Here is a 17,085-nt window from a genome sequence, read left to right as displayed (position 1 = left end):
GAATGATCAGCCTCACGTGGGACTGAATAAAATTGACAAAAAATGTAAAAGTGTTTCTTACTGACAGACATACTCTCTGTTGTTGTTATTTTTCTTGTTTTTAACTGTAATAATATCCATAATAAATCTGAATGGGGGAAATAACAGATCATGAAAGTAAAAAAGGTTCTCGAACGATTATTCTTTTAATTTATTATTACTGTAGAAATATGTTTGTGGTCTTTTTGTTGTTCAGAACCACAATGAAACAGATTTAACTACATGGCGAATCATATAAATAAAATATAAACTTGTGAGTGACAGCTTGAGTTTAACCTGTGATCTGCCTTCACTCTGGTATGAAACTATAGTGATGTTGTTATGTATAAGATCAGTCCTATCAGCATCCAGTCAATAACCGATCAATTATAATAATAATTGTCAATAATAATATTAATTAAGAGCTTTGGAAGAGGCCCCAAGTCTAGCCCCCTGTCCGAGCGGAAGTACGTAGTCATTCGCGCGACGATGGCGTCATCAAAGCGCACTGACAGTTGTAGGTAAACAACAGAAAACCAAAAACTCCGAAGATGGACATTCGTGGATGGAGTATGTCGGAAACCCGCTGCCTGGTGTCAATTTGGGCCGACGAGTCAGTGCAACAAAAGCTGGAAGACTCGTATCGCAACCGGCCGATATATGAAGCTATATCCACCAAGATGCAGGAGAAGGGCTACAGCAGGTCCTACCAGCAGTGCCAACGGAAGATAAAACATCTGAAAAATTGCTTCCGAAAGGCAAAAGACGTGAATAACAAGTCCGGTAGAGACAGAGCAAGCTGTCCCTTCTATGAGGAGTTGGACCGGGTGCTCGGAGACCGACCGTCCTTCTGTCCCGGTGAAGGGGACGCGGTGGACTCCGAGCTGGACTACACGGAGGAGCCGCTGTTTGATTCTACCAGCACACCGCCCGACTGTACAGAAATACGGGACAATGGAGACCAAGCGGACGGTATGTATTTCATTTTCTAAAAGGCAAGAATCATATAAAAATGTATTCAACAAGCCGTCCTGTGTGGATGTGGCTGTTGTCAAGCTCGCGTTAGCAGCTGAAGCTAATACTGCCATACAAAGTCTAACTGCAGTAACTACTTTTTTGGTCGAAATTGACTTATGACTAAAAATGAACTCCTTTATCTCTGTTTTATCTTGTGACAAAGTTTTAGATTTGAATTTTACTTTATTTCAGAGAAAAAAAAATGTAAAAATTGCAGTAACTACAAAATCCACTGTGATACAGTGTAGCCTTGTATTTCTTTATTGTGTGGAATAGTGAAGACAAGAATAATATAAATTGTAAGTTTATTTGATAGGGAAATTAATATCTAGATAGTAATTAAGTTAAAAAAAAGTTAGATAAAATTATATCAAGACTAAAATACACCATTACTTTATAATATTAAGTCTAAAATACACTAATCTTTGAATTGAGTTGTTAAACACTTTTAAAACAACATTGTAGTTACTGCACTCAGTTTTTGTATTACTATTAGATCATTTTACAGCAAAACCAGAGTGCAGTAACTACATTTTTTGTGACAAAGGTCAAATAAATCGTCAGAATTTTTTTCAATACATGTAGAAATAAGTGTCATATCACTAATCTACCTATAACCTATTTGGTTGGTCAGTTAAATAAAAAGTAAAAAAAAAAACCTTTTAAGCAGTTTTTCTCAGTTTTACCCTTTGCGTAGTTACTGCAGTTAGGCTTTGTAGGGCAGAATACAGCAGTCCTGCAGTAAGGTCACAATAAGACACAAATAACACGAGGAACGATCCCACACCATTCAACAGCACCACAGACTGCAGCCACTGTTTAAGATACTGCTCTCCAATCCGTTTAGACAAATACTGATTATCATAACCTACATGAAGCTATGATGTGGCTCGTTTAGCACTACAGTCAAGCCGCCCCCTAGTTTGGACAACAGTCCAGCCAGCCGCCACTTGTTTTCGCGATGCATGTTTTTACTAGACATTACCACCGTGTTACAACGGCCTTCAAAATAACACTAGTTCTCCGGTTAAACTGTGTTTACTGCTGACTACTGAGTCCTCAACTCCGATTAGGACCCCCAGATAATGCGATTGGAATAGGATTTTCGCCGGTAGGTGTCGTGCCAAAAAGTGATTGCCTGCCAGAATCTGATTTCTGGCCGCGGGAGCGCGCACGGCAGCCCGTTGAGCGGTAGCGTAAACACGTCTGCTTTTCGTTGGATTAAACGGTCTTAATATGCAGATACCCACAACTGTATTATAATGTAATTATAGCAAAGGCATGTGGCTTCGAAAGTTTAACGTTTGTTGTTGCGTAATTATTACAACTGTGGCCAAAAGAAGTGTATAGTTTGTAGTGAAATCAGACATGGCAACTACGTGATAGACACGTCTATTTCAGTTTTCGTCTCGCAAAAACTGATTGAAGGCATAGTATAGTTACTGAGAGGTTATTTCTGCCTAAATATGACTTGATCTCATTCATGAGCTTCATAATGTAAACACTAGAGCTCACAGGACAGCTTGGAATCCCTTTAAAGCACCATTACAACACAAAATAGGCATTTTCACCTGCCAAAAATTGATTGAAGGCCAGATACAGTTACTCAAAGGTTATTTCTGCCTAAATATGACTTGATCTCATTCATGAACTTCATAATGTAAAGATCTGACCGCTCAACGGGCTGCCGTGCGCGCTCCCGCGGCCAGAAATCAGATTCTGGCAGGCAATCACTTTTTGGCACGACACCGGCATGTGCGCATGCTCCACCCCCTACCCTGGCGTATGACCCCGGAACAAAAACTTTCAAGAAAGCCGGTCACCGTAACCGGTCACCGTAACCGGTCACATTAGCCGGTCAGTAGTGATGGCACAATGTGTGAAACAAAGGTCGACCGGAAAGGAGGCCATATTAACCCGCTGAAATGACGCACCAGTAGTGTTGAGGAGGAGGACACTTTCCCGTCAGTTATTCGATTTTCTCAGTTAAATGTAAACAGAAGTCTGATTAGACGCCAAATTTTTTTCATTTTTTTTTAATCATAGCTCGATTAAACGGTGCATGTAAACAAACACTGCATGCAATTGGAGATCGATTTTCGTCGGCATGTGTGATAGGACCATAGATATATATAGGAGAGGCGTTTAGGTGTTTATGTATATCTAGGACAACTCATGTGCACCTGCCCTGCCCCCCCGCGCTGTCAATGACCCCGGAATAAAAATAAGCCTGTCTCAGAAGAAGAATACAATCAGAGGAGAACAACCACCAGAACAGCAGCATGGAAGCTCCCAGGAGTGCTCATTTTTGGGCAGAAGACGAGTCTGCGCTCATGCTGACCTTACTGAAGGAGCGGAACATTTTAAAATACATGGACGGGAGGAAGACCAGAAATGGAAACCTCTTCAAAAAGGTTGCTGAGCAAATGAGAGAAGGTGGCTTCTCCCGGACCCCTGAGCAAGTCCGCATTCGGTGGAAACACTTGAAAAAAAATTACTACGATGCCAGGAAGAACAACTTCACAAGTGGCCACAACCGGGTCGCTTGTCCGTTCGGCGACGCGCTGGAGGAGCTGCTGGGACCGAAGCCTTTGTCTCAGGTCGAACATCATGAAGAGGACATCGGTTTCGAGGGTCCCTTAGGTGAGATGAAAACAATTAGCCTATGAGCATAGAGCTGTACGATTATCCGTCTTCTTGTTAGGAAATGCCGGTTTTTCCGCCTTTCTCCACCTGTTTATTATGACGAAATGGTCAACCGGAAAGAGGGCCATATTATAATTATTATCATTATTATTATTATTATTGTTTTACAAGAGTAAAATATTAATATCGTCCCACGTGATCGATCGGTAATCGGATCGGTGAGGCTTTAGGTGATCGGTATCGGTCCCAAAAAAACCTGATGGGACCATATCTAATTTTTGATTTAAAAAAAAGATAAAGTAAGATAAATTAAATATAGCCTATATGTAAAGGAGATTAGAAAATAAATCAAATATATAAAAATAAATAATGAATAATTACAAACATAAAAAGAGCGTACTCTGACCTTGTGGGGTTTTTTAAAACATTTTTTTACACAGAATAAAACGTGTTTTAATTATGCACAAATGTAAAGTAGGCTGGAACATGTACACTTGGTTGTGTCTGTTTTCCAAATGGGCAATCATATCTGTTGAAGTTCCTGGTTATATTACCTCCTCTTGAAATTGTCACAGGAACACTTCATATCGCTGATCTTTCTCTGAGACTGTGAAATACTTCTAGCGTAGGGGTGGGCGATATGGCCCTAAAAGATGATCACGATATTTCAGGGTATTTTTGCGATAATGATATTCTTGACGATATTACAAAATACTGAAAATGATATAGAAAATATGATATTTTAGTCTGTATAAATAAAAAACGATGTCCCAACAGCCAAATACAAAAAAAAAAAAATACTTTTGTCTCTTGAGTATTAGCAAATAATTGAAAATAACCATCTACGGGGCCCAGGGGCATGCCCCCCTGGAGAAATTTTTTTCATAAAAGCCCAAATTTGGTGCCTCTCACACATTCTAATGCCACTTTTCCATCATATACACTGATCTTATCTTTTTCAATGCCTTTTTCAATAAATAATTGTAAAGGAGAATAAGGGTTTGAGTGTGTTTTATTTAAAGCTTCTTTTTTGACACTCTGCTGAGGCAAACGGCAACACAATGCAAAATAAATTTATATTATGAATAGTGTAGATAAACTTTCAGTAGCTTGAAATGTGACGTTAGAGCAGCACATGAGACCTCTGGCGGGCAGCCACAGTCTAGGTCATTAATGGATACCCTTACGCCACTACGGCAAGAAGTAGGAATGTTGCCTATATCATGATATGCATTTCTTTTACCTATAAAAAAATATACCGGTATTATCGCAAACGATACGATATGGCACACCCCTATTCTAGCAGCCGACATTGTCTTTCACTTTTCTTCAAAACACACTACACGGGGCGTCCCGGTGGCTCACACCGGTAGAGCGCTTACCGTGTAGGCTGAGTCCTTGCTGCGGCGGAGCCGTGTTCGAATCCGGCCTGAGCTCCCTTTGCCGCATGTCTTCCCCTCTATCACCCCCTTTCTATCTGGTACTTTCAATAAAAAGCAAAAAATGACCCAAAAAAAATCTTTAAAAAACCCAAAACAAACTACACATGCACGAACCTGTTGCCCTCTTACGTCATCCCAGCTTCTTCTCCGCGGACCGCAAGTAAACAGGGCGGAAATCGGCCGGTACCGATGTGCGACCAATAGATTGGGGCGTCTCTAGCTGTAATGTCTAATGTTAGCTTGTTTGTGTTGGTAGATGCTGCATCATCACCTTCGCCCCAGGCATCACCTCAACCCCAACCGCAGTCTTCATCATCAAAGAGGCCGGCGAATTTCAGCACTGGCCCAACCAGATGGAAAAAGACTAAGTTTGAGACACTGGAGGCCTTCGCCAGGGCCATGAGCAGCAATGATGATGAGCTGCAACTCCAGATGCAGAGAGCACAGCATGCCCACGAAAATAGACTTTGTGACAGAGTGATGCAATCCATAGAATCCCTGGCATCTACATTGTCTAGTGCTCTCCGCCCTCCTGCTCCCTCCACACCCTCTCATCCTGGACAGTTATCCTGGTATCAACCGATGCCCCCACAACCATCACAACCAGCCCCCGCTGGTCCCTCACTGATGCCGCACCCACCTGTTGAAAATGGAGGTATTATGCCAAGTAATGGAATAAAAGAAGAGGAACAGGGAGAAATCACAACTAAAACACCTCAATCTTCACCAGCTACCTCCAACCCACACATCAGGCCTGACGTCTCGAATGAAGACGTTGGATTAACCAGCAGTCACAGCACCAACCTGTCTACCTCTCTGCTGTCAGCGTCACAGGGAACCAGAGATGCCGTTGATGTTGCCTCAAACACAACGTCCAATGAGAGATATGTTACAGAAGAGAGCACAGCGGCAACAAGTAAGTTCAGAATCCGTGCGAGAAGTAATCAGTGGAAGACTAAAAGTACATTTCAAATTTTAATACATTTCTGCTTTCTGTACAGGTGATGGACAATTACATGTGATAAAGACAGAGATTAGGTAAGGTCAAGCAATCGCAATATTACAATCAGTGGATGGAATGTAACTAAGTACATTTTCCTAGTACTGTAGTACAATTTTGAGGTACTTTTATGTAACTTCATACTTCTACTTTTGAGGCAAATATTGAACTTTTTACTCCACTAAATTAAGCTGACAGCATTATTTACTTTTCAGCTTGATGTTTAACATAAAAAACTAAATTTGAAGTGATGGGACTTTTTTTAAATTTAACCTCCGTAACAGTAAATTAAGTAGTTAAAATGAGCCCTACCTCAATAAAATGAAACACAAATGCATCAATAATAAAAACCCAATGTTATATTTGGAACATATCTAACAATCTGAGTGGGTCCATTCTGCATAATGAGCACTTTTACTTTTAATACTTTAAGTACGTTTTGATGCTGATACTTTTGTACTTTTACTTCAGTAAGTTTTGAATGCAGGACTTTTACTTAGAGTGGAGCCATTTCACAGTCTGGTATTAGTACTTTTACTTAAGTAAGGGTTCTGAATACTTCTTCCACCACTTATTACAATAAACAACGTGCTTCATTTATATGCAATAGCATAACATATTTTCCTTCCACAGGGTCCCAACAGGCTCAGACAGCACTGAGCACTTCATCAGGCCGGAGGCTGCCATCTCCACCTGCTCTGATCTGGACACAATGGACCTCGACCAGCTCAAGAGAGAAAAAATAAAAATGCAACTGAAAGTCTTGAAGTTGCAAGATGAATACTACACTCTGAAAATAAACAATCTGAAAAAATGAATTGGAGCAGCCTCACACGGTAAGCCTGAATTCGCACACATTGCAACTTTTATGTCTTGACCACTTCTTAGTATTTGGAGAGAGTCCAACCGTCTGAGCTGCAGCATCACATGCTGCCAGTCTGTCGCCATAGCAGCATTTATAAAAATATTTATTTATTACACACACTGTCCAACACACAATATATTCTTCTTTGCCTCTGCCTCCCCAACAAGTAGCTTTTATATTTTTATCTGCAGGGTTCGTACGGGTGCTTGAAAATGCTTGAATTTAAATATTTTCAAGGTTTAAAAAGTGCTTGGATTTTGGATAAATTGCTTGTAAATGCATGAAATTCTTATTGTATTTCTCTTGCAATCTGACTATATCCATCTATAGACTAAAGATAATCACATGTTCAATGTAAAAAATAATGAGTAGCCTATCTGAAATGAAGGCCGTTCCTCCTAAAAGTGTAACACCATCGCTGTTGGTATGGTTAAGTGAAATCTCCCCCTTTTAGTATGCAAGTACTCATCTAAAACATGAAATTTACAACCGGTGTAAGTACTGGAAAAGCTTGAAAATTTACCTTGAAAGTCCTTGAAAAATGCTTGAATTTGACCACTGCTAAAGTGTACGAACCCTGTATCTGAATTCACCATCATTTTCTGCCTGTAGTCAGTATCGATTAGTAATTACAGGTGTTTGACTGACTATTTATAGGGAACTATGGGTGTTTAAAGGGTGGGGCAAGAAGCTCACTCTTATGCGCCTAATTTCAAGTTGTTAAAAGTAAATTCAATACTCAAAGCCACTTGATAAATACAGACCCAGATGTCAGATTTAACTGTTGAAGTTCTATAAACGTGCCTTCAGTTGTTGTGAAAGAAAATGGTTGTACTGTATAAGCCACAGAATGTTTGTTTGTGAAGGTGATGCCAACATGATCCAAGATGTCCCATCAGAAATGTTGTGAAATAGCATTTTGTGAAAATGGCAAAAAAAAAAGTCTTTAATTATTTAAACGTGCAGAATCCTGACACATTAAATAAAAATAACAATAAAAAGGATTTATTTATATATGTAGTCATGGCCTTTGGGCAAATTGTTATAATTATATTACATAAAAGTATATGTAGTAGTCTATAAATACTTTTTTGTAAAGCAAACAGACTTACACTATGTATTCCTTTTATGCAGAAAAGACTAAAAAAAACCTAAATCCTAAATAGGAAAATAAGGGAATAGAAAAATATGGGAATTTGAAAAAAAAAAAAGATACTACTATTATATTAATTGAGTCTTGTATTTAGAGGTGGTTATGGTTTATCTGATCAATTAACATTTATTTAAAAATGAATAATCCTGAAATGTAAAAATATTGAAATCTTTAAAAAAAAAAGTGTATTGTTGTCAAAACTGTATTTACTTGGCGGTAGGTAATAATGCTTTGATTTGCTCATGATGATTTCTGTGTATTGAAACTGAAATTTTATTTGTGCAGAACGTAAACTCGGTGAATAGAAAATCACTCAACAGGTTATTAAAGGCAACAAATATGGAATCTTTTAGTTTGAAGGGCACTGTATTTATATTTACAAAAGACTCAATATTTATTACCAGCTATGTTTGTGCAACATAAAAAAAAAAAATAGAATACATATCCTTATGTTGTACATTTGTATTTACAGTTTAATCAAAGCAGTGTTAAACAGTTGTTACTACTATTCTGTCATATCTTCCTCCTCCTCCTCTTCATCATCATCTTCATCAAAGTATTTATCCTCCGCATCTCTGCTCACTATGTCCAAGTTGTCGTAGTCTGGGTTCTCGTCCACCTCGCTGTCGTGGACACACACACACACACACACACAGATACTTAAAATACACACCTTAAAAGCGACACAGAAACTTTGGTGACATCTTGGAACTCTTCCTGGACATTATCATTAATTCACTATTAGTTAGCTACTGTGTTCTGCCTTTGACTTTGTATATCAGGACAAATATTGCGGCAAAAAATTAGGATCTCAAATGTGTTTACATTTGAACATGACCCCTAATAACATAAAACTACTTAATGTTCATTAAAAACAGGATCTCAAATGTTATCAGCACCTATTATCCTATTATATATGTATTATATATATTAACCTATTATGTTATCCATTACTTGAGACAGCAGGCATTTAAAGTTGTATCTAACATGTATTTTAACCATGTTTATCATCAGAACAATGCAATGTAAAATCCTCACTACAGTTATTTCTTAAAGGAATAGTTCGGAAATTTGGACATAGGACCTCATTTCCAACTTAGCCGGTGTGATATAGGTCGGTGGAGACCGTTTTCAGCACATTTTATGCAGTCCTTATAGTTGCACAAGTCACTGTTGCTAAACTGGTGTTGAGCTAGCGCACGTCGATAGTAACATCCAGCCTGTCACTAAAAACAGCTTTACCTGCTCCGCAGAACACCCGAGACAAATGCATTATAACGTTAGACTATCGATGTACATGTCTGTGTTGATAGAATAATTTTAGAAATTAAACCAACCTTGCATAGCATTGGAATAGCTTATACTTTGTTTCCTGTTGTTGCTTAGGCTACGGCAGCGGCGGAGTGATATTATCTCCAGGCTAGTGAGGCTACAGTGGAAGACGGTTTCGGTTTCGCTGACAATCATGCGAGTTTATTTAGGTGCTGTCATAGCGGAGACAGGATAGCAGGACACTATGGCCACTGCCAGCCATGCTGAGATTTCGGAGTTTGAGGACGACGAATATGAGTTTGTGTTATCAAATCAGCCATACCAGTTTGAGCCAGAGTATACGGACCAAGAACTGACACAGCTCTTCTGGTTTCGTTTTGACGCACTACTACTAACCCACAAAGTAAAATTCCGCTGCTGCTGAGAAACTAGTCCCTCAAAATGTTTTAACATTGAAAATGCAAGGTTGGTTTAATTTCTAAAATTATTCTATCAACACAGACATGTGCATCGATAGTCCGACGTTATAATGCATTTGTCTCGGGTGTTCTGCGGAGCAGGTAAAGCTGTTTTTAGTGACAGGCTGGATGATACTATTGACGTGCGCTAGCTCAACACCAGTTTAGCAACAGTGACTTGTGCAACTATAAGGACTGCATAAAATGTGCTGAAAACGGTCTCCACCGACCTATATCACACCGGCTAAGTTGGAAATGAGGTCCTATGTCCAAAATTCCGAACTATTCCTTTAAGTTATCCAGTAACTTAAGTACTGGTGCATTTTCCATAAATAGGGAATGCATTCTGGTTTATTTCTTTTTATTTTGGATCCCTAACTATCCTGAGTAGGGCTCAGTAGATTTATTTATAGTGTTCAATGTATGTAAAACAAATGCAGCTTTTACATTGTATGAGTGTGCATTAGGTGGTGATGTGGCTGACCTGTAGTTGAAATCCTTGTCTTTACCATCTAGGAAGCGCTGGTGCATCTGACTGATGAACTCCTCCCGGAGCAGAGCCTTCTCCTCTGCGCTGGGCGCCCAGTCCTTCTGCCGGGCAGCATTGTCTACAGGAGGGACAGACAGAAGCAGTCAAGAGTGAAACACACACTTCTTTGTCTCTTCACTTCAACCTACAGGAGCACAGAAAACTACCATCATCGTCATCATCCTCTTCCTCCTCCTGCGCTCCGTCCTCCCTCTCCTGCTCCTCCTGCAGGCGATGCTGGATGAGACGCTCCTGGTAGGAGTTGAGGAGGAGGTGGGCGAGCCCTCCTGAGCCTCCTGCTGGTGCTCCTGGTCCCCCCTGTGTATCGTCCAGCATGGCGTCCTGGGAGCGCTCCAGCACCTAAAACCAGATTTATGAGCCGCTCAGAAATGACTAAAAAACACAAACTGAGTTCAGAAATGCTGCCTAAATTCTGCTGAAATAACACCATGAAGGTACTGGCACTGCATCAGGCTCTCACCTCCTCATCAGTGAGGTACTGTCCAACGTACTGTTCATACAGCAGCGGCTGCCTCATCCGCATCTGTTCCTCACTGAAATATTCACCCTCTTTAAGAGGGCAAGGTGTGAAGGAAAGAAGGAAACATAATATTCGTCATCAGGTATGCGGTACAAACAGGACTGCCAGTGATTGGTGTAGAGATGTTGTGATGGCAGCAGACTGTCTGCATAATACCCAAGGAGCAAGAGTGAAATATGTTATATTATGTTTGTTAAAAAGAAAACATACACTTCTACTGGTTTCATGGGACTTGGCTGGACCGTTTTAAAACATTGATCCCATTTTAATGGCTCAACCTGCCAGCCTGTTTGAGGGACTTGGTTTCTTTAAAAAAAATCTGAAGTTGTCAAAATGACACCAGTTCCATTGTCAGAAACTGTAAAAACAGAAATTATCAATGGATTATTAAATTTGCGATGAACAAATTGTGTGACGGAACATTTAGTTTGCACAAACCACATCCTGTAAAAAACATTAAGTCCTGTGACCCTCAGCACAACTGGAAAGCCATAAATGACTAAGCTGAGACCGACAGTCACATGACAAAAACACTGAAATTCAACTAGTCTCTGGCCGTTTACACAGATCAGAGGGGAAAGGACAAGTAGGTAGTAAAAATGTAAATTGTTTCATATGTAAGGCATTTGGAGCTTCTATTTTTCCAAAATAGGTAACATGTGGGCATTTGAAAAATTGTTGTATACCTTCTATTTTTGTAAAATAAATGATCAAAGAAATAAAACTTGCATGTTGTTTATTTCTAGAAGATGTATGCCTCTACATACTGCACAAAAAAGATTTTTTAGTTCTCCCTGCTTCTAGCCATGATTGTTAGAGATTCAGGACTTATATTAAATTTAATGAAAAACAAAGCCACAGTGAGTAAAAATGTGAGAGGAATTCAGGAAAAAAAAACTTAAACTGCTTAGGATTCAGAGGGATAATTGTAAAGAAGTCTATACTTTGAATTCATAGAGTCATGGAAAAAAATATTAGACCATTGTTCTCTTCAATTTCTTTATTTTATTGCCTGGTACAACTAAAGGTACAATTGTTTGGACAAATATAACAATAACAACAAAAATGGCTCGTAAGAGTTTAAGAGCTGTTGTCTAGACATTTTCCATGGTTTTATTGATAACCAGAATCATTATCAAAATGTCTATTTTTTTGTTATTGTTATATTTGTCCAAACAAATGTACCTTTAGTTGTACCAGGCATTGAAATGAACAAGAAATTATTTTTTCCATGGCTGTATATTCGTTGTTTCAGTTGACAGAAAAAGCCCCTACCCCTCTGCAGGGCCCTGAGGGCAGCGTAGCGCTGGTTTCGAACCCTTGTCCTGTTGGTGCATGCTGCAGCTCGTCTCTGTATCACTTTGCTGTAGTGAATAACTCGTGGATCTGAGCAGACGTGGGCAAACGCTGAAAGGTTCTGGGGCTTGAGGCAGGCCTGGAAATGGGGGAAAGTAGATAGCAATAGTAGGTTAGCACAAAAAACATACTGCCAGTTAGATAAATACCTTTTCCCTGAAGTTGACTGTGCTCCTTTAGGTATATGTGTTATATTGGGCAACATAAATACATTTGACTTGCATTTATATCAAGACATTTTCATAGCCTATTCACCCTTTTAGCTGCTGCCAAGAACATATATATATAATTAATATACTATATATCCTTTATGTATGTAGATGATCCCCTTAAATCAAAAAGAAAGGAATAGTTAGGTATATTCTTGTATTGTTCATAATTTCAATTATTTAGTGGTTATTTATTTTATTAGTATTTATTTGTATAAATTGAGAAATTGTTCCAAATACACTGTTAATTTTAACACCTGACGTAGGTAGGTTAAGTCTTCTTTCAGCTAAAATGCACATCAATTTAGTCACATTTTGTAAATTTGGTAATATATGTATTTTTCTGGTCTGCTTTAACCACACTGGTGGACTGGGTTGGGTGAGATTTATCTAACACGTAGTCAATTACTGAAGACAGACCATTGCATTAAAAAAAAGAAAAGAAAAGGAAATCTAAATATGCATACTTTTGAATGACTTAAAAATGAAACATTAAAAATTCTGCAACAATGGATTTAGTCACAAACAAGTTGCAAAAGTTTGCATTAGTTAGAAAGGTGCTATATAAACACATTACACTAACAACCCGTGAAGAAGACAAGTAATGCAAGATAAAACTAAGAGTGTGGGTAAATAAACAGTGTGAGCACGTACATGGTACCTCTCCAGGAACACCAGAGGTCTGCTCCTGTACTGATCCAGCAGCTCCTCTCTGCGCTCCTCTAAGGTCAGCTCAGCCTCTCCAATCTGCTGGCTCTTCACAGGGCTCCCACTCTTTGCTATGGCCTCTACCATGTCATTGATACAGCTGGTCTCAGCCTGGCTCACGCTCTGTGTAATAAGCAGGCACACAGTCAGAAAAGTAGAGAGATGAACATAAAGCAGAGCTGAAGCTGCTGGTTTTAATTTTTTCTGCTCTATTTTAACCACACTGGTGGACTGGGTTGGGTGAGATTTATCTAACATGTAGTCAATTACTGAAGACAGACCATTGGATTACAAAAAAAAAGTAATCTAGATATGCATACTTTTGAATTACTTCAAAATTCAACAGTAAAAATTCTGCAACATATACAAATACAATGGATTTCACAAAAAAATGCAAAAAATATAAACAAATTACACTAACATCCCGTGAAGAAGACAAATCTATTGTTGTTTTTATTTTTTCTACCTCAGTATTTTATTCTATTTTATTTTATTGTGCTTAAATACTGGACTGCTGTAACAACCGAATTTCCCTTCGGGGATGAATAAAGTAATCAATCAATCAATCAATCAATCAATCAATCTATCTATCTAAAGTAGAGAGATGAACATAAAGCAGAGCTGAAGCTGCTGGTCTCACCTGGGGTTCTGGCCGCGGCTGCTGGGAGACGGTTGGCCGGACAAAGTCATATTTCTGGGGAATTGTCGCCGCTTCTTCTGGTAATTCAGGCTTGTCTTCAGTCTCACACACACTCGGTTGTGTTCTAACTGGAGGATCGATTTCACCCCACATAGTTAAGTTTTAACCAGCGTACTAACGTGTTTCAACGACTCTAACTGAAAAGCAACAGACAACCAGCGATTCACTACGTTTATGTCCGTTGTCAGGTTATTTTGACTTGCACGTCACTGAATATGTTTAAATAAACACCGAAAATTGCTGTTACTTTTTCTCTTCTTGGTGTGATCATTCCAATATGAAAAAAACAATAAATAACGGGTTAATTAAACACATTTGTTTGGCTTGTTTAGCATTAGCAACGTTTAGCCACCATGTTGTCCGTCATAATTATTGACCTCCTGCTTTGCGACCGAAAGAATGGTTCCGGTTCCCCCCTGATCGCAGACGTGTCTGTGCTGTTGTTTTATCGCCCTCTGGTGGTAGATTTTATGACACATGATTACAACGACTTGGAATATTATTTTAATAAATTAGAAAATACATACTTTTTTAAAATTCCAAGATTTCATAACTTGGTTAGGCTATTACTAGTCTTTGTTAATCACAAATGAGCCCACGTAGTCTGACCTATAATGGAAACACAGCTATGACGGCACCAGTTATCAGTTTAAAGATAATAATGGGTTTTATTGCAATAATCAATTACTTAGATACATTTTGTTGTCTGTTGTTAGTCCTTGTTATTACAGATCTGTAAATCAACTTAAGAGTAATTACAGCCTCCAAATTGTGACACAGTATATAGAGGCAGCTTTTTCAATTTTTGTGTAGACAATGTCAAGCCATCAGACTGCACATTATAAATGAGGTTGTGGGTTCATATTTGCAACTCTTAATAACCAAGTGTTTAACTGCCATGTTGTCCTTAAATGTGGTTATACCAGAACAGCAAATATGAGTCAGAGAGAGAGAAAGGTGTGTATTAATATTGGAGATACATTGAAAATAAAGTAGCCCAAGGGAGTCTATGCAATAAATACCTTACAATTCATTAGACCTGTGTCAAGTAAAAAGATTTGATATGTTTTTCCATTTGCAAGTGATGTATGTAGATGATCCCCTTAATTTAAAAAGAAATGAATAGTTAAGTATATTCTTGTATTGTTCATAATTTCAATTATTAGGTGGTTATTTATGTTATTAGTATTTATTTGTATACAAAGTTGTTCCAAACATACTGTTAATTTTAACACCTGACGTAGGTTAAGTCTTCTTTCAGCTAAAATGCACATCAGTTTAGTCACATTTTGTAAATTTGATAATAGATTTTTTATTTTTTAATTTTTTCTGGTCTGTTTTAACCACACTTGTGGACTGGCTTGGGTGAGATGTATCTAACATGTAATCAATTACTGAAGACAGACCATTGGATTACAAAAAAAAAGTAATCTAGATATGCATACTTTTGAATTACTTCAAAATTCAACAGTAAAAATTCTGCAACATATACAAATACAATGGATTTCACAAAAAAATGCAAAAAATATAAACAAATTACACTAACATCCCGTGAAGAAGACATATCTATTGTTGTTTTTATTTTTTCTACCTCAGTATTTTATTCTATTTTATTTTATTGTACTTAAATACTGGACTGCTGTAACAACCGAATTTCCCTTCGGGGATGAATAAAGTAATCAATCTATCTATCTATCTATCTATCTATCTATCTATCTATCTATCTATCTATCTATCTATCTATCTATTGCAAGATAAAACTTTATGTTTGTTATTTTTTTCATTACCACTGGTCTCCCTACTGTGCTGATGACCAACAAGCAACCAACAATGCAAAATGTTTTTCACCAAAAAACCTAAATGTCATAAATAATATTCTCTGTTATCAGGACAGGTGCTTGTCACGTGAACTTTTTTTTTTTTTTTACTGTCGAGCCAAGGTAGTGAAGTGCCACTCCCACAGAGATATAATGGACTAATATTTTATATCTGTGTGGCCTCTTCTCTCCATAGATATATATATACTTCTCTCCCATCATGAGATAAAGTTTTACGATCAGTTTTTTCGACAATAATGACCGAGTGAGTTCCGCGTGCTGCTGTCATATGCGCGTGAACTGTGTGTTCCGCGGCGCGAGGCTCTGCCGTGTCCCGGAGGAAGTCTTTGAAGATGCTGCACAGAGACAAAACAACACCGGAGCTTCAGCTTCACAGTTGTAAGCATCGCTCTAAAACTCTTCTCTCCTGATATGGTCATCAATAAGAGTTGTATTTTGAAAGTTTTAACAGGAAACTATATAATTCTCATCCTGGTTGACCTCACTGTCGCACCAAACTTGTCGGACCAACCAAAAACTCAGCTCGACTAGCTTGTTTTTAACCGGTAGAGATAACATGGACGCCATGCACGAGCAAGGATAGACTGACCAGGTACGTTTTACAGCAGAGCTGACAGCACTGCATGCTGTTATACGTCGTCACCCTGTTAAAATAATCGCCTAACTCATGTTTTTAAGTTTTGCAGGAAACACAAAAAACTTCACCAAAAGTGTAACATATGACATTTATTGATCATTTCACTTAAAAAGGATGTAACTAAGGATGGCTATTGGCATAGTAATAACACTGTGTGTAAATTATGTAACTTAAGAGAAATAAATGACTTAGGCAAGTTTTTGAACATGCCTTTGTGACTTAAGCAAGATATGGTAACACTTTATTTTGAAGGTGTCTACATAAGAGTCACACAAGCCTGTCAGAAACATGACATGACAAGTATCATGAGCATTAATGTTACTTCAAAGTGTCATTAATGTTCATGACACATCCCATGTCATGTTTATGACACGCTCATGTCGCTCTTATGTAGACACCTCAGAGTAAAGTGTTACCAATATTAGTGTCAACAATAAAACACTGATAACTAAACAATCTCCCTCTAGCTCTTCTTTGCTGGGTTTTTATCTGATGCCCATGAATGTGGCAAATTATCAAAGAAGTGATGATCTTAAAGGGGTAAAATCACATGATCTGATCAACTGAGGATGGAGGCGATTTTACCATAGGTGGCTGGCGTCATGAGGAGATGATTTAGGCAAAACCAATTTTGACAAAAAATGACATAGGCGATTATTTCAACAGTGTGACGATATCAGAGCACTGTAGCATACA

At 38.4% G+C, this 17,085-nt stretch overlaps 3 protein-coding genes across 4 annotated transcripts in view; 2 read left to right on the top strand and 1 right to left on the bottom strand.

The window, feature by feature from the left end:
• The first annotated feature begins 518 nt into the window (after nt 1–518).
• On the top strand, nt 519–11,801 carry LOC131983490 (myb/SANT-like DNA-binding domain-containing protein 7). 2 transcript variants are annotated; one of them, XM_059348210.1, is made up of 5 exons: nt 519–990; nt 5,380–6,039; nt 6,125–6,161; nt 6,757–6,959; nt 10,388–11,801. In XM_059348210.1, exons 1-4 carry the CDS (start codon nt 570–572, stop codon nt 6,938–6,940), a joined length of 1,302 nt encoding a protein of 433 aa, XP_059204193.1. In that variant the 5' UTR covers nt 519–569; the 3' UTR covers nt 6,941–6,959; nt 10,388–11,801. The 2 variants fall into 2 exon arrangements, with proteins under 2 accessions (XP_059204193.1, XP_059204194.1); XM_059348211.1 differs by lacking the exon at nt 519–990 and adding an exon at nt 2,259–3,678.
• Nucleotides 8,391–14,321, bottom strand: ccdc97 (coiled-coil domain containing 97). The gene is made up of 7 exons (XM_059348212.1): nt 13,855–14,321; nt 13,161–13,337; nt 12,217–12,376; nt 10,882–10,970; nt 10,568–10,760; nt 10,356–10,479; nt 8,391–8,764 (listed from the first exon to the last, which is right to left on the bottom strand). Exons 1-7 carry the CDS (start codon nt 14,005–14,007, stop codon nt 8,647–8,649), a joined length of 1,014 nt encoding a protein of 337 aa, XP_059204195.1. The 5' UTR covers nt 14,008–14,321; the 3' UTR covers nt 8,391–8,646.
• A 1,336-nt stretch (nt 14,322–15,657) lies between these two features.
• LOC131982806 (myocardin-related transcription factor A-like) overlaps nt 15,658–17,085 on the top strand; it is a 48,431-nt gene continuing 47,003 nt past the window's right edge. The window contains exon 1 of the mRNA XM_059347424.1: nt 15,658–16,130. Within this exon, the coding sequence (XP_059203407.1) occupies nt 16,021–16,130 (110 nt within the window). The 5' untranslated portion in view covers nt 15,658–16,020. The remainder of the gene's footprint in view (nt 16,131–17,085) is intronic.

This window comes from Centropristis striata, chromosome 13 (assembly GCF_030273125.1).
Source record: "Centropristis striata isolate RG_2023a ecotype Rhode Island chromosome 13, C.striata_1.0, whole genome shotgun sequence".
In the NCBI taxonomy this organism is placed as follows: Eukaryota; Metazoa; Chordata; class Actinopteri; order Perciformes; family Serranidae; genus Centropristis; species Centropristis striata.
The sequence above is the reverse complement of the archived record's forward strand: the minus strand, read 5'-3'. Positions and strand labels throughout refer to the sequence as shown.

What these genes read in the sequence shown, in the direction of transcription:
- LOC131983490 (XM_059348210.1), top strand. Translation starts at nt 570, where the DNA reads ATGGACATTCGTGGATGGAGTATGTCGGAAACCCGCTGCCTGGTGTCA. An exon ending in CAATGGAGACCAAGCGGACG is followed by an intron (nt 991 to 5,379) that starts GTATGTATTTCA and finishes TTGTGTTGGTAG; the next exon opens with ATGCTGCATCATCACCTTCG. An exon ending in AGAGAGCACAGCGGCAACAA is followed by an intron (nt 6,040 to 6,124) that starts GTAAGTTCAGAA and finishes CTTTCTGTACAG; the next exon opens with GTGATGGACAATTACATGTG.
- ccdc97 (XM_059348212.1), bottom strand. Translation starts at nt 14,007, where the DNA reads ATGTGGGGTGAAATCGATCCTCCAGTTAGAACACAACCGAGTGTGTGT. An exon ending in AGCCGCGGCCAGAACCCCAG is followed by an intron (nt 13,338 to 13,854) that starts GTGAGACCAGCA and finishes CTTATTACACAG; the next exon opens with AGCGTGAGCCAGGCTGAGAC. An exon ending in TGTTCCTGGAGAGGTACCAT is followed by an intron (nt 12,377 to 13,160) that starts GTACGTGCTCAC and finishes CCCCATTTCCAG; the next exon opens with GCCTGCCTCAAGCCCCAGAA.